Source organism: Lipotes vexillifer, unplaced genomic scaffold (assembly GCF_000442215.2).
Source record: "Lipotes vexillifer unplaced genomic scaffold, Lipotes_vexillifer_v1.1 scaffold118, whole genome shotgun sequence".
In the NCBI taxonomy this organism is placed as follows: domain Eukaryota; kingdom Metazoa; phylum Chordata; class Mammalia; order Artiodactyla; family Lipotidae; genus Lipotes; species Lipotes vexillifer.
This window is the reverse complement of record NW_006790289.1, coordinates 720,862-736,517: the sequence shown is the minus strand read 5'-3', so window position 1 is coordinate 736,517 and position 15,656 is coordinate 720,862. Positions and strand designations below refer to the sequence as shown.

Here is a 15,656-nt window from a genome sequence, read left to right as displayed (position 1 = left end):
TGATGGTTTGATCTACATTTATTGTGAAATGATTACCACAATAGGTTCAGTAGCATCCATCTTCTCAAATAGGTATGATGAAAAGAAAGAAAAGAATAAAGGAAAAAAATGTTCTGCTTGTGATGAGAACTGTTAAGATTTAGTCTCTTAACAGCTTTCCTGTATTACATACAGCAGTGTTAGCTACAGTCATCATGTTGTACATTACATCCCTACTACTTATTATCTTATAACTGGAAATGTGTACCTTTTGACCACTTTCCTCCAATTCTCCCTTCTCTCCTACCCCCACTTCTGGTAACTGTAAGTCTGATCTCTTTTTCTATGAGTTTTGTTTTTTCTTTTGTTTTTTAGATTGCACATATAAGTGAGATCATACAGTATTTGTTTATCTCTGTCTAACATTTCACTTAGCGTAATGCCTTCAGGGCCCATCCATGTTGTCACAAATTGTAGAAATCCTCATTTTTTATGGCCGAATAATATTCCACTGTATAATTATACTACAACTTATTTATCCATTCATCCATTGATGGACACTTCGATTTTTTCCATATCCTGGCTATTGTAAATAGTGCTGCAATAAAAAAGGGGGTGCAGATATCTTTTCAGGTTAGACACATCTCTTAAGCATTGTCGACTGAAGAAACACACACAGCTTAAAAGTTGCGAGTTAAGCTTTATTCGGGGATCTTACTGAGGATTATAGCCTGGGAGACAACCTTTTAGATAGCTCGGATGAACTGCTCTGAAAAGGTAAAGGAGGATCCAGGATAAACAGGAGTTTTTTGCTGGGAAAGAACATACAGTCAGATATCAAAAGATTACTGCTAATCACTGAAACAGACATCTCTAGTTAATGACTTTAGTGCTTTCCTGTGTATAGGAAGATGCAAGAATCTGGGCTCACTGAAATTATGCCCTAGACATGTATCTTAACTATCTTGGGTCAGTATCCAAAGCACAGAATGCTACCTCTTTTTCCCCATCCTGTTTCGCTCAGGGCACATCACCTGCAGCAGCTGCAGTGGCTGGTGCCTGGATCATTGTAGAACTGAGACAGCAGGCAACATTCTTTGTGTACTGGAATGGCAGACAACATTCCTTGTTCCCAGCATCTTAGAGCTAGATGGAACATCAGAAACTCATCCAACACCTTGATTCTATAAATGAAGAAACTGAGGTGTTATAAGATTGTTTAAGTTAGCCAGTGTCCCAAAGGTTCTAGCTCTTGCTCTGGTGCTCTCCCTAATACATTAGCTCTTGCGTGGCTGAGTATTCACCTTTCTGAGGAGTTATATTATTCTTTGTCAGCCTTGCAATCAAAGCAGTTTCCGGCAAAGGTCAGCTGATCCCATCAGACAACCTGCTGATGAAGGAAGAGCCTGCCCTGATGCTGTTGAGAAGGAACCCTGTAACCTGAACAAAAACTGCTTCCACTATGATTATAATGTAACAGGTATGTGAATAGTCATCTCCTTATAGAGTTAAAGGCCAAATCCCACGTCTGTCAGCTCAGCAGCATTTCTGGAAGTATTGTTCAACTCCATCTGCGTGCCTTTTGGACACGCTGCTTACTCTCCCAGAAATAATTCCGTATTAAATGAAAGAAATATTTATCTGCCTTATTTTTCATAAACATCAAAATAGAGAATGAAATTATCACACAAACATTAGCTCTTAAGGCAGACGGAGAATAGGCTACGGGCTCCTATTTAAGCCACCCTCCCACTTGCAGAAGGTGCACATAAAAGATATATCTTCCCATGGGTATCAGTTTATTGAAAGATGTCTTTCTTCTTCAGAATGTGTTTAATCACTGTGAATACTGGGACAACAATTCTTTCTGTGGGGGCAGTTCATAGGCATGATTAGTCTGCTGTAAAGACATCAGCAATCTTAAGCTTTCCAAGAAGTGCGTGAAGAGAATATAAACATTTCAGAGATATAAATATTATCAAAGGTATAGGTGACAAAAGATAGATGAGTGTTTTTTAGAAAAAAAGGCTTATTCTAAATTCCATGTCTTTCCCAAACCCTCATCTCATACCATCAAGGCATATACTCTAGGAAAGAAGACTTTCATGGTTTGTATGACATAGGGCAACTCTGAAGCTTATTTTGGAATTTTTCCCAAATTTGGTTTATCACACCAAAATAAACCCCAGAAACTGTACAGTGACACACAGGAGTCAGATTGACTTTTTGCTTCTTTTGGTTTTTCTCTTCAGTTTCCTTTCATGACACAATGAAATCACAGTTCTCTGGGGCATGCTACATTACTCTGGAAAGAATTATTTTGCAAAAGACATATAATAAAGGGAATTAAATAAATATGGCCAAAGTGATTTTGAAATAAATAAGCGTACATCTTACAGTATTCTACAGTACGGACAGTAAGTGAAAGACAGTTTTATGTGGATACAACTACCTAAAGTACAAGCCATTAAAATTGTGATTATTTTGCTTAAATAAAAATGTTGAAATTTAAATTTCTACTTTCGTTAGGAAAAAAGTTTTTAAATGACATTTGATCTGCAGGCCACAGCCATTTCTACAGTATCACCAAACAGCTAGCTAGCAAGATTGTCAGGGAGACATCTGCCTCAGGAATAGTCCCTGTAGCGATGTGCAACGCCAGCATTTCCATTTGACTCCAGATATGTTCAAAGCCGGGGCCCATACGCTCTGCGTGTGGGATGATTGATTGCGGGGCTTAGGAAGCAGTTGTGAATTAAATATGGGATTCAGGTCATCCGAGTTTCATTTGAAATCCGGTTCATACATAGCCTTCTGTTCTGATATGCTCCCTTCCTTCCAGACTGGAGTACGTGCCAGCTGAGTGAGAAGGCAGTTTGTGGAAATGGCATGAAAACAAGGATGTTGGATTGTGTTCGAAGTGATGGCAAGTCGGTTAACCTGAAATATTGTGAAGAGGTGAGGGGATGCTTTGTTATGTCTTTGCGAGTAAATTCTTCCCTAATAATTTCAATTCATGCTGAGCCAAGTGACCTGACCAGCGCTTTATGCAGCTCGTTGCCAGCAGATGTTTTCGGCACTATTCAGAGGCTGCTAGACACTCTCTTGAAAAGAGACACTGTCCAACACTACTGATTTCTACACATAATTTCCTGTATTTTGTTCTGCTTGGAGCCCAAAGGTATGCTAATTAGCCTATTCTGAAAGAAATGCTTGGGGAACAATAAGTAATCAAGGTGAGCAAAGGCAATAAATCTTAATCAGACTACTCATCATCTTTTGTAATTTCATATGAATTTTGTGTTGCCTGGGACACCTGCCAAGAGCCATCATTTATTCTCTCTGTTGCAAAACATTGATCGCATGTGGTTCGGTAGCAGATTTTGATATTAGGATCTAATACCCAGCTGTGAGAGTCTAAGACTCAGGTCTGGATAAGAGCGAGCTTGAAGTTCAAACAAAGGAATAGAGTCTGCCATTAGTGTCTTTTAGGGTACAGAGAACTGTAACTGTTAATTCTCCAATTTACAAAAGTAATGTTATCATTTCTAATATGACCTTAGGAAACGCGAGAAAACATAGTTGTTGTCCTTCGGTAGTTTTCATGAAGCTACACTTTGGGTTTTGATTATTTTGTCTGGTTTCCAGACCAAAAGGGCACTCACATTCCTGACAGATTTTGACTCCTCCTGCATCCGAGGCCACTGGGTTAAACATGAACCAAGATAAGCAACAGCCTCCATAGACCTGCAACACCCGGGAGGAACTTATAACCTCATTAGGGTTCAGTAGACTTGGGACCATGACGTCTGTCTACACATTCTAGGGGTTATTATAAGCTCATGGTAAATTATTCAAACTCCTAAGGGAAAACTCAAGATGGAAATATTTTAATCCATTTGATATCTTTGATATTATCATGTGGACCTAATTTAACTATCTGTATCTCTGTCCATGGGAACAGAGCTCCCAAGTGTGCTGAAAACAAATTGTTGAGTTAATAAATTGCTCTGTCATCTTATAACATAACTTAGTCAATTACTGCTTTAGATTTCATCAGAAATTTTATACCTGAATCAGTCTGGCTTTGAAACTAATAACATCGAAGTGATGTGACCATTATAAAAATAACATTATTATTAATGAACGTTATTATAGTTATATACAGGCTGGAGAGCTTTCTGTGGTCTACCTCTAGTTGGTTAATATGTCTCTTTTTTTTGCAAATGCACATGTAAGTGTCCTCTTGGGTCAGAATGAGATAACTATTAATAGCTCTGAGAGCTTTTAGAAAGCTAAACCCAAATCATACAAGACCAGTTTTTAAATATCTCATGACTACAGGACAAAGATATAAATAGGGCCTTTAATTTCTTAAGTGAAACGTGGGTAAAAACCTGAGAAATAATTTTAAGTATCCAGGAGCCTAGATAAATTTACTTTTATGTACAAATATTATAATGTTTGAATACTGTGATGACAGGGATTCAAATCGTAACATTTTAGTAAACCCTGTATTCAGGGAGAGCAGTGCTAGTCTCTGTAGGAATTGGATTAAACAACTCATATCCCATTTTATCCACCCTAAAAAGCAGTAGACTTAAATAATAGCCCTGAGAAAAGCTGGCTATCTTTTTTAACAGTAGATTGCCTACCTACTAATACATGTGCAAACCCTGAATTGAGTGTAATAGCAGTAGCTAACTCTTGCTGTTTCTCTAACAGCCCAAAAGAAAGATGGCATTACTGTCCAACAAAGAGGAAAATTAGGGTTAAATCCATCCAGCATTTATATAGCACTTTTGTCTTTGATGTTTTTCAGACATTAATTCACCAGATACCTAATAACTGGTTTCTCCTTTCCTATTCTTTTATCCCTGAACATATGTTTAGATAAATGATAGATTAGATAGATGATAGGATAGATAGGTAGATAGATAGATAGATAGATATAGAGAGAGAGGAGAAAAAGAAGCTACAACAAATTTAAGAGAAAAAGTAGTACACAGTTGAAATGTCTTACTACTGGGTACCCAAAATATCTGTAAACAGACATCCTTTTTAACCCTCTAGCAAAATAAATAAGCCAGTAGTAGTTGAATTCTGTGATTCAAAACCTTTCTCCATGAAACTATTAGGTACCTTAAATTTAACACATCATTTTTATCGTATCACCTTAAAACTTCTAATCTCCAGTGATTATAAGTGATTTAATTTAATTTTAAATTAAGTGATATGGTAAAAGTTTTCATACCAAATACTCAGCTTTGTCAAGTATTACTGATGGAGAATATAATGAGAGTGTTCACAGAGAGATCTGGTACATAAATCGTTGATCTGATCCTCTCTCAGTGCAAAACTTAGAGCCAAGAGTTCTACTTGAACCGCAACATAACATTTCAGAAAAACTTTCTTTTGCCATTTTCTGCTCTATAAATTAGACACTATCAACTTACTTTCATGCAGAAATAAAAAAGGTCTTGAAAATCCCCAAGGATGACTAATTTAAAAAACTGCACTTTCCTAAGACGCTCTTAATTTTTCTATTTCAATGCCACTTTGTACCTTTGACTTTTTAAATGTTCGAATATACAGTGGATGAGTTTGAAATCTCATCCTTCATTTTAAACGTAGAATACTTAAATAAGTAATGCTACTTAATGCAGTAAAAGGCACAACATTATTATCTGATGAGAGACTAATGCCAAAATAACAATTACACCACAGTTAGCTGCTGAGATCAGTTTTAGAAGAGAAAATCTTTAAAAAAAAATGTATATAAAATACTCATAATAAAAATTCTAGTGACCCACCCCTCCTTTTGAGAGAGGTAGCTTACTTTAAAACTATTTTATATTATTTTAGTACATTATATTTGTGGTTTTGAGTGGCAATTGGTCTTTAACCTCGCTCTTGTTTTTCAGTTTGACATGCACATGTAAAAATAAATAATATCCCCCAAATACAATTATATATCTGTATATTGATGATATTCTTGCTTTTGAACTAATAGAAAATATTTGTGCTTCCACCTATTTATTCCTCCTTTAGGGAAATTCAACTAATTTGGAGATTAAATCTTCCTTTTTTCACTTTTTATATAAAAAAATTCAACAATATATAAGTATATTGAGTAAATGGGCTCCTCTATTCACCCTGTTCCTTTTGCTCCCACTCTCCTGGATTGAACCACTTTATATTTTTAACCGTTTGGGTCTTTGTCCTGCAGACATCTTTTTATTTTATTATGCGTGTTGCTTATTCTTCTCTCCTCTCCTCCCCGCTCCAATCTTGCCCTTCCTTCTTCCCTCCATCAACACTGCACTGTGGTCATGCCTTCCTGTCCGTACACATAGATCTACCTCTATCCTTTCAGCTTGGCCTGGAGAAAAACTGGCAGATGAACACGTCCTGCATGGTGGAATGTCCTGTGAACTGTCAGCTTTCTGACTGGTCTCCTTGGTCAGAGTGTTCTCAAACATGTGGCCTCACAGGTTTGTTTGTGCTTTCTTTGGCATTAGACTGATGGTCAAGGAATATGAAATAAAATGTCCCTCTTGCTTTAAGTCATATCAAATAATCTGCAGAAAGGTTGAATCAGGGTATCTCTCTTTCCAAAACATCTAAGCCTTACTTGTTCTTCTAATCTCGGAAGAAATGTCTTTGACGCCTTCTCCCAGTAAGATATATGCTTGGGCTTCCCTGGTGGCGCGGTGGTTGGGAGTCCGCCTGCCGACGCAGGAGACACGGGTTCGTGCCCCGGTCCGGGAGGATCCCGCATGCCGTGGAGCGGCTGGGCCTGTGAGCCGTGGCCGCTGAGCCTGCGCTCTGCAGCGGGAGAGGCCACAGCGGTGAGAAAAAAAAAATATATATATATATATATATATATATGCTTGCACAACTGTAGTGTATCACTGAGGTTGCACCACTTTGTATCTCTTAAAGGAAAAATGATCCGAAGAAGAACAGTAACCCAGCCCTTTCAGGGTGATGGAAGACCATGCCCTGCCCTGATGGAACAGTCTAAGCCTTGCCCAGTGAAGCCCTGTCATCGGTGGCAATACAGCCAGTGGTCTGCATGCCAAGTGCAGGTAACCAATCTCAAAAAGTTGTATGGAAGTGTGTATTCTTTATCTGGAGAGACTTGGTTTCAGAAATATTTTCAGAGCTTACAGATAGCATGTTTCCTGTTAAAGATTTTAGGTACCTTGCCATTTCATAACTGTTTAATTAGTTTCGATAACAAGCACTCCCTGTCCTGTATTTTAAAACCATTTGGAGACTGATTCATTTTAATGAAAATTTATTTGCCTGTCTTTGGCTAGAAAACAAATAAATTGTTCATGCTATGCTTTATAGCTACTGCCCTATAGGACTTCTTCCCTAGGGTTTCAAATGCTCCTTTAACTGCTCATAAATCAAAATCAATGGTGCAGAGATGACTGTAAGTGATAAGCTAACTAATGAATTTTTTTTTTTTCCTAATTATTTCTTCCTCCATTTCAGGATGCCCAGTGTGGTGAAGGGACCAGAACAAGGAATATTTCTTGTGTAGTGAGTGATGGGTCAGCTGATGATTTCAGCAAGGTAGTGGATGAAGAATTCTGTACTGATATCGAACCCATTATAGATGGTAATAAAAAAGTGGTTCTTGAGGAAACCTGCACCCAGCCTTGCCCAGGTAACAACAGCAAAACAGAATTCGTACTTTGGCCATTCCTTACCAGGACCAGGGTGGAGAAGGGGTTGCATGTATAAGTTTAAGTTAAGAGATGTCAGTAGTCTTCTCATTCAGTAATATCTGTGCCAACAGCTAGACACTGTAGTGTGGATGAAGGGGGGTACTGCCTCCTTACTGCCAGGTGGGGGTGAAGCCCAGTTCTCCTACGTGGCCTCTGTTGACACTCACCCCCCTCGAGTTTTAATTTCTGCAAAGAATGGAAATTAAGGCCTTAGGCTCATGCTTGACAGGGAGAATATGAAAATTCTACCCCTAGATATATTAGCTAAAATATATTAGCTACTAGATATAATAGCTAAAATTCTACCCCTAGATAAATTACCATTCAAGACTGAGAAAAAATAGTATTATGGAAGAAAATTTTGAATGAAAGAAATTCTGATTCAGTGTTGGACACAGAGGTACAAGCAGGAAAATGTAGAAAGCAAACGTATATCAAGTAGTTTAGTAATAAATAGCAGGAAGTGATAAGTTAATGATTAGGAATTTGGGCTTGATGCAGAGGACTTTAGGGTAGATAGAAGGTCAAAATAACCTCAGTGTCAAGCATGACCGTATGGCCTTAAGAAAGATATAGGGGCAACAGTGTATTGGTGGGCTAGAAAAGAACAAGATTGGAAGTGAATTGCCTATCTTTTTAATTTTCCTTTTATATTGGAGTTTAGTTGATTGGCAATATTGTGTTAGTTTCAGGTGTACAGCATAGTGATTCAGATGTGTGTGTGTGTGTGTGTGTGCGTCTGTGTATATGGTCTTTTTCAGATTCTTTTCCCATATAATTAAAAAATATAAGTAGAGTTCCCTGTGCTGTACAGTAGGTCTTTGTTGATTATCTATTTTATATATGGTACTATGTATATGTTAATCCCAAACTTCTAATTTATCCCTCCCCCCTCACCTTTTTCCTTTGATAACCATAAATTTGTTTTTAACGTTTGTGAGTCTGTTTGTTTTGTAAATAACTTCATTTGTATCTAACTGCATTAGATTCCACATATAGTGATATGATATTTGTGCTGCAATGAACATTGGGGTGCATGTATCTTTACGGATTATGGTTTTCTCTGGATATAAGCCCAGGAATGGTTTTGAAGTTCATTTCTCTAATAATTAGCAATGTGGAGCATCTTTTCATGTGCTTCTTGGTCACCTTTATGTCTTATTTAAATCTTCTGCCCATTCTTTAATTCTGTTATTGTTGTTGTTGTTTTTGGGGGGGTGTTCGTTTGTTTGATATTGAGTTGCATGAGCTGTTTGTATATTTTGGAGATGAACTTGTCAGTCGCATTGCTTACAAATATTTTCTCCCATTCTGTGGGTTGTCTTTTCGTTTTGTTGATGGCTTCCTTTGCTGTGCAAAAGCTTCTAAGTTTCATTAGGTCCCATTTGTTTATTTTTGTTTTTATTTCCATTACTCTAGGAGGTAGATCCAAAAAGATCTTGCTGCGATTTATGTCATAGAGTGTTCTGCCTATGTTTTCCTCTAAGCGTTTTATAGTGTCTGGTCTTACATTTAATCCATTTTGAGTTTATTTTTGTGTATGGTATTTGAGAATGTTCTAATTTTATTCATTTACACATAGCTGTCTGGTTTACCCAGCACCACTTATTGAAGAGACTGTCTTTTCTCCATTGTATATCCTTGATTCCTTTGTCATACATTAGTTGACCGTAGGTGCGTGGGTTTATTTCTGGGCTTTCTATCCTATTCCATTGATCAATAGTTTTGTTTTTGTGCCAGTGCCATACTGGCTTTTTTTCCTCTTTAATTTTTATTAGAGTATAGTTGATTTACAATGTTTTGCTAGTTTCTGCTGTACAGCAAACTGAGTCAGTTAAACATATACATATATCCACTCTTTTTTAGATTCTATTCCCATATAGGTCAGTACAGAGTATTGAGTAGAGTTACTGTGCTACACAGGTTCGTATTACTTATCTATTTTATATATAGTAGTGTGTATCTGTGACTCTATTTCTGTTTTGTAAATAGGTACCATTTTTTTAGATTCCACATTTAGGCAATATCATATATTCGTCTTTCTCTGACTTACTTTACTCAGTATGACGAATCTCTAGGTCCGTCCATGTCCCTGCAAATTGCATTATTTTGTTCTTTTTATGGCTGGGTCTCTACAGACAGCATATATTTGGGTCTTGTTTTTATATCCATTCGGTCTGTGTCTTTTGGTCATAGCATTTAATCCAAACCACTTCAGACCTAGGGACACACACAGACTGAAAGTGAAGGGATGGAAAAAGATATTCCATGCAAATGGAAATCAAAAGAAAGCTGGAGTAGCAATACTCAGACAAAATAGACTTTAAAATAAAGACTATTACAAGAGGCAAAGAAGGACACTACATAATGATCAAGGGATCAATCCAAGAAGAAGATATAACAATTGTAAATATTTATGCACCCAACATAGGAGCACCTCAATATATAAGGCAAATGCTAACAGCCATAAAAGGGGAAATCAACAGTAACAAAATAATAGTGGAGGATTTTAACACCCCACTTACACCAATGGACAGATCATCCAGACAGAAAATTAATAAGGAAACACAAGTCTTAAATGACACATTAGACCAGATAGACTTAATTGATATTTATAGGATATTCTATCCGAAAGCAGCAGAATACACTTCCTTCTCAAGTCAACATGAAACATTCTCCAGGATAGACCACATCTTGGGTCACAAATCAAGCCTTGGTAAATTTAAGAAAATTGAAATTTTTCCAACCACATGCTATGAGATTAGAAATCAATTACAGTAAAAAACAACTGTAAAATACAGAAACATGTGGAGGCTAAACAGTATGTTACTAAATAACCAATGAATTACTGAAGAAATCAAAGAAGAAATCAAAAAATACCTAGAGACAAATGACAATAAAAACACAATGATCCAAAACCTGTGGGACACAGCAAAAGCAGGTCTAAGAGGAAGGTTTATAGCAATACAGTCTTACCTCAGGAAACAAGAAAAATCTCAAATGAACAACCTAAACTTACACCTAAAGGAACTAGAGAAAAAAGGACAAACCCAAAGTTACTAGAAGAAATCACAAAGATCAGAGCAGAAATAAATGAAATAGAAACAAAGAAAACAGCAGCAAAGATCAATAAAACTAAAAGCCAGTTCTTTGAGAAGATAAACAAAATTGATAAACCGTTAGCCAGAGTCATCAAGAAAGGGAAAAGACTCAGATCAATAAAATTAGAAATGAAAAAGAAGTTAAATGGACACCACAGAAATATACAGGATCATAAGAGACTACTACAAGCAACTCTATGTCAATAAAATGGACAACCTGGAAGAAATGGACAAATTCTTAGAAATGTACAATCTCCCAAGACTGAACCAGGAAGAAAAAGAAAATATGAACAGACCAATCACAAGCACTGAAATGGAAATTGTGATGAAAAAACTTCCAACAAACAAAAACCCAGGACCAGATGACTTCACAGGCCAATTCTATCAAACATTTAAAGAGTTAAACCTACACTTCTGAAACTCTTCCAAAAAAATTGCAGAGGAAGGAACACTCCCGAGCTCATTCTACAAGGCCACCATCAGCCTGTTACCAAAACAAGACAAAGATATTGCAAAAAAAGAAAATTAAGAATTTTCTTAATTCTGTAATAAAATTAAGAAAACTAAATGTAAGACAGAATACTAAAAACTTAGAGGAAAACATAAGCAGAACATTGACATAAATCACAGCAAAATCTCTTTCGATCTATCTCCTAGAGTAATGGAAATAAAAACAAAAATAAACAAATGGGACCTAATTAAACTTAGAGGCTTTTGCACAGCAAAGGAAGCCATTAACAAAACGAAAAGACAACCCACAGAATGGGAGAAAATATTTGCAAACAATGTGACTGACGAGGGATTAATCTCCAAAATTTACAAACAGCTCGTGGAGCTCAAAATCAAAAAAACAAGCAACAGAATCAAAAAATGGGTGGAAGACCTAAATAGACATTTCTCCAAAGAAGACCTACAGATGGCCAGAAGGCACATAAAAAGATGCTGAACATTGTTAAGTATTAGAGAAATGCAAATCAAAACTACAGTGAGATGTCACCTCACACCAGTCAGAATGGCCATCATCAAAAAATCTACAAACAGTAAATGCTGGAGAGGGTGTGGAGAAAAGGGAACCCTCCTACCTTCCTGGTGGTGGGATTGTAAATTGGTACAACCACTATGGAGAACAGTATGGAGGTTCCTTAAAATACTAAGAATAGAGCTACCATATGACCCAGCAATCCCACTCTTGGGTATATATCCAGAGTAAACTGTGATTCAAAAGGATACATGCACCTGATGTTCATTGCAGTGCTGTTGACCATAGCCAAGACATGGAAGCAAACTAAATGTCCATTGACAGAGGAACAGATAAAGAAAATGTGGTACATATATACAATGGAATATTGCTCAGCCATTAAAAAGAATGAAATAATGCCATTTGCAGCAACATGGATGTTGCTAGAGATGTTGCTAAACCTAGAGATTATCATACTAAGTGAAGTAAGCCAGACAGAGAAAGAGAAATATCATATGATATCACTTATATGCAGAATCTAAAAACAACGATAATAATGAACTTATTTACAAAACAGAAACACTCGCAGACTTAGAGAACAAACTTATGGTTACCAGGGAGAAAGGCAGGGAGGGACAGATTGGGAGTTTGGGATTGACATGTACACACTACTATAGATAACCCACAAGGATCTACTGTATAGCATAGGGAACTTGGCTCAATATTCTGTAATAACCTAAATGAGAAAATTTGCAAAAGAATGGATACTTGTATGGGTACAACTGAATCACTTTGCCATATTCCTATAACTAACACATCATTGTTTATCAACTATACTCCAATATAAAATAAAATTAAAAAAAAAGAAATCTGTGGTAAACGATGTGAAGAAACACTGCAAGATCCCATAGTAGCATAGAACAGGCAATTCACCATTTTAATTAAAGCAATTACAAATCCAGGAGGAGGCTGGTCTTCTCTTGTAAATTACAATCTATTCATTTTCATTCCTCTTGCTAGTTTTCTCCAATGATGGCTTTTGAAAGCTAGTAGCATGTGAGCTTATAAGCTTTAAAGAGTAGAATACTGAAGTAGGAAATGCATTTCAGACACTTAATATCTTTGGTAGGCAGAGTGTAGTTTTATTATTACAATATTTTATATGGTCAAAATAAAAATATATTTAGTACAAGTCAGTGCCTCACACTTATTTGCTGTTATTAAATCTTTGAAGCTTGACATGGATTATTCTGGAGTGATAATTATATAATCCACAGACTACCATTAAAAGATTTATTGAGTTTTGTGTCAAAATACACTATGTCAAGTGATACAAGCACAGAGATAAAGCCAATTAGTAAAAAGGTATATTTTACTTTCATGTAATTTGCAGTCACTGAGGTGAAGTTACACTACATTCATATTGACAGGAGTTTCTCTATCTTATTTTTAATAGTTTCTCTTGCATAATTAAAAACTGAGTAAGCCTAAAGTAGCATTTCCTAGGGGATATAACTATTTATAAAACTTTCTTTAACTACTTAAAAATTCTTCTTAGTTTCTTTTTCGTTAGCACTTCCAAAATTTACTAGAATTTTCTTCATTTTAGGATGACATTAGACAGAGTAATAATGAAACACTATAGTAAAGGTGTACAAAGATCACTCCACTTATTATATATGTATCTGTTAGTAATTCATGTCTTTCCAGGATTTCTTAAACCTGGCACAAGAAGTTTTTTCATTAATTAGATCTTCAGGTAACTTTGTGCTAACATTAGATATCTTCAGTATAATATAAGGCAATATAAATTATTCATGTGATATGGCTGGAATAATTAAAGCGATAAGAATCCCTTATGGATTTGTGTTTATCAAAATGTACTGCATCCTCTGAACAGTATCACCAGGCAGTCAGTCCTGAAGAATGAATGAGTATACGAGAAAGGTGTATTTCATTAAATCTTCCCTGTTCTGAAAATGGTTGAAGATGAACACATGATATACTATGGCCCAACAATTCCTATATAACTATTTTCTAGTTACATACCCAAAATAAATGCATATATAAGTTCACCAAAAGACTCATACTAAAATGTTCACAGCAGCAGTATTCATAATAGGAAAAATTTACAACTCTCCACATGCCCATCGATAGTAGAATCGAAATGTAAATAGTGGTATGTTTATAAATAAAGCACAGCAGTAAAAATGAGCAAGTTATAGCAACATAAATATGTGATGGTTCTCTAAACATAAATGAGTGAAAGAAACCAGACATTAAAAAAGTACATATGGTTCTATTCCATGTATATAGCATGAGGAGGGTTTCTGAGATTCTGAGAACGCTCTGTTGCTTGATTTGGAGGTTGGTTACATGGGTATTTAATCAGACTGTGAAAATTCAGCTATCTGTGCATTTATAACGTGTCATCATTTTGCATGTATATTATTCTTCAATAAATAATTGAAAAAAGGGAGGAAGTTGACTGAAGATGTAGATCAGAGGAAATCGTGTGCATTATTGCCACTGCTGCAGCTGCTTGGTTAGCTGTCTCACCTCCACAACTTTGGTAAGAAACAGAAACCAAGCATAAATACCAGCTTTCTCAGCCTTGGATTTCAAGCTCTTTGAAATTCTGAATGCCTAGAAGACAAGTCCTATGTATATTTCGATTTTCTTTTAATAGTACCCAGTGCTTAATAAACCTTTTTATGATGATAATGACAAGAGTGATAGTAGCAGGTTTTAATCAAGTATTGTTGTCACTTAAGAGAAGGGAAATCATGACGGACAAGTTCCTTCAAACCATAGTTTACCTTTGATATCATTAAGCAGCACATATGCTATACTCAGTAACATCCACTCAGAAAATAACACTATTAATACAAACTTACACCACCACATACAAACTTGCAAATATTAAATACTTATACAAATCTTACAAATAATCATGAATGATTGGCATACCTAAAAACATTGCTCAGTCGGGTTAAACATAAAATGATTATCTGGCTGGCTATTCTTTATGGGTATGGGTATAAACTACAGACTTGTGTTTTGCAGGTGACTGTTATTTGAAGGAGTGGTCTTCCTGGAGCCTGTGTCAGCTGACCTGTGTGAATGGTGAGGACCTAGGTTTTGGTGGAATACAGGTCCGTTCCAGAGCGGTGATTATACAAGAGCTAGAGAATCAATATCTGTGCCCAGAGCAGATGTTAGAAACAAAATCATGTGATGGTGAGTGCTACCATTCATAAAATCTATTTATTTTAGTTTTGTGTTGATAAGCAAAAGTATAAGATATAAAATTTTCTGTTGAATAAGCAAATTTGCTAAGATATCACTTAAAGTTGAGAATTAAGGGTATGATTCTGAATTCTAAATATTTAGAGAATAAAAGTCTTTCCACCCTTCATAAATGAAATATTGTAAAAATATTTCCAAGTTTTATGAGCTAAAGAAGGCTGAGATGATTAGGAGCAAGTTATTTGCACACCTGTAGCAACCCTGATGATGTGTGAATGTAAGAATATCCTCAATTTATTTAAATCAAAAGAGAGAAAGAAAAATTACAAAGCAACAGCAAAATAAAATATTTTACTGTATTCTCGGAAATTGATAAATCTAAGTATTGGTAAGGATTAGTCTAAATTTGACATACAGCATATATAAAAATACATCTTTATATGTCTGTGTGTTTATGTGTACATACACATAGAGCCATGCACCCAATGTAAGCAATAGATGACATTCACAAGAACCACAGAGCATTAAAATGTTCTAGTTTGGGAACACAGAAGAAATCTAAATGAAAAAAAAAGAATTGTATCTAGTGGAGAATGTCTTTTTCAACAAACAACCCTCTCATTCCTG

At 36.0% G+C, this 15,656-nt stretch overlaps 1 protein-coding gene across 1 annotated transcript in view; it reads left to right on the top strand.

The window, feature by feature from the left end:
* THSD7A (thrombospondin type 1 domain containing 7A) overlaps window positions 1-15,656 on the top strand; it is a 449,214-nt gene that overhangs the window by 422,941 nt on the left and 10,617 nt on the right. Inside the window, exons 18-23 of the mRNA XM_007463528.1 lie at window positions 1,315-1,459; window positions 2,822-2,937; window positions 6,356-6,473; window positions 6,925-7,070; window positions 7,486-7,660; window positions 14,847-15,020. Coding sequence (XP_007463590.1) covers window positions 1,315-1,459; window positions 2,822-2,937; window positions 6,356-6,473; window positions 6,925-7,070; window positions 7,486-7,660; window positions 14,847-15,020 — 874 coding nt within the window. The remainder of the gene's footprint in view (window positions 1-1,314; window positions 1,460-2,821; window positions 2,938-6,355; window positions 6,474-6,924; window positions 7,071-7,485; window positions 7,661-14,846; window positions 15,021-15,656) is intronic.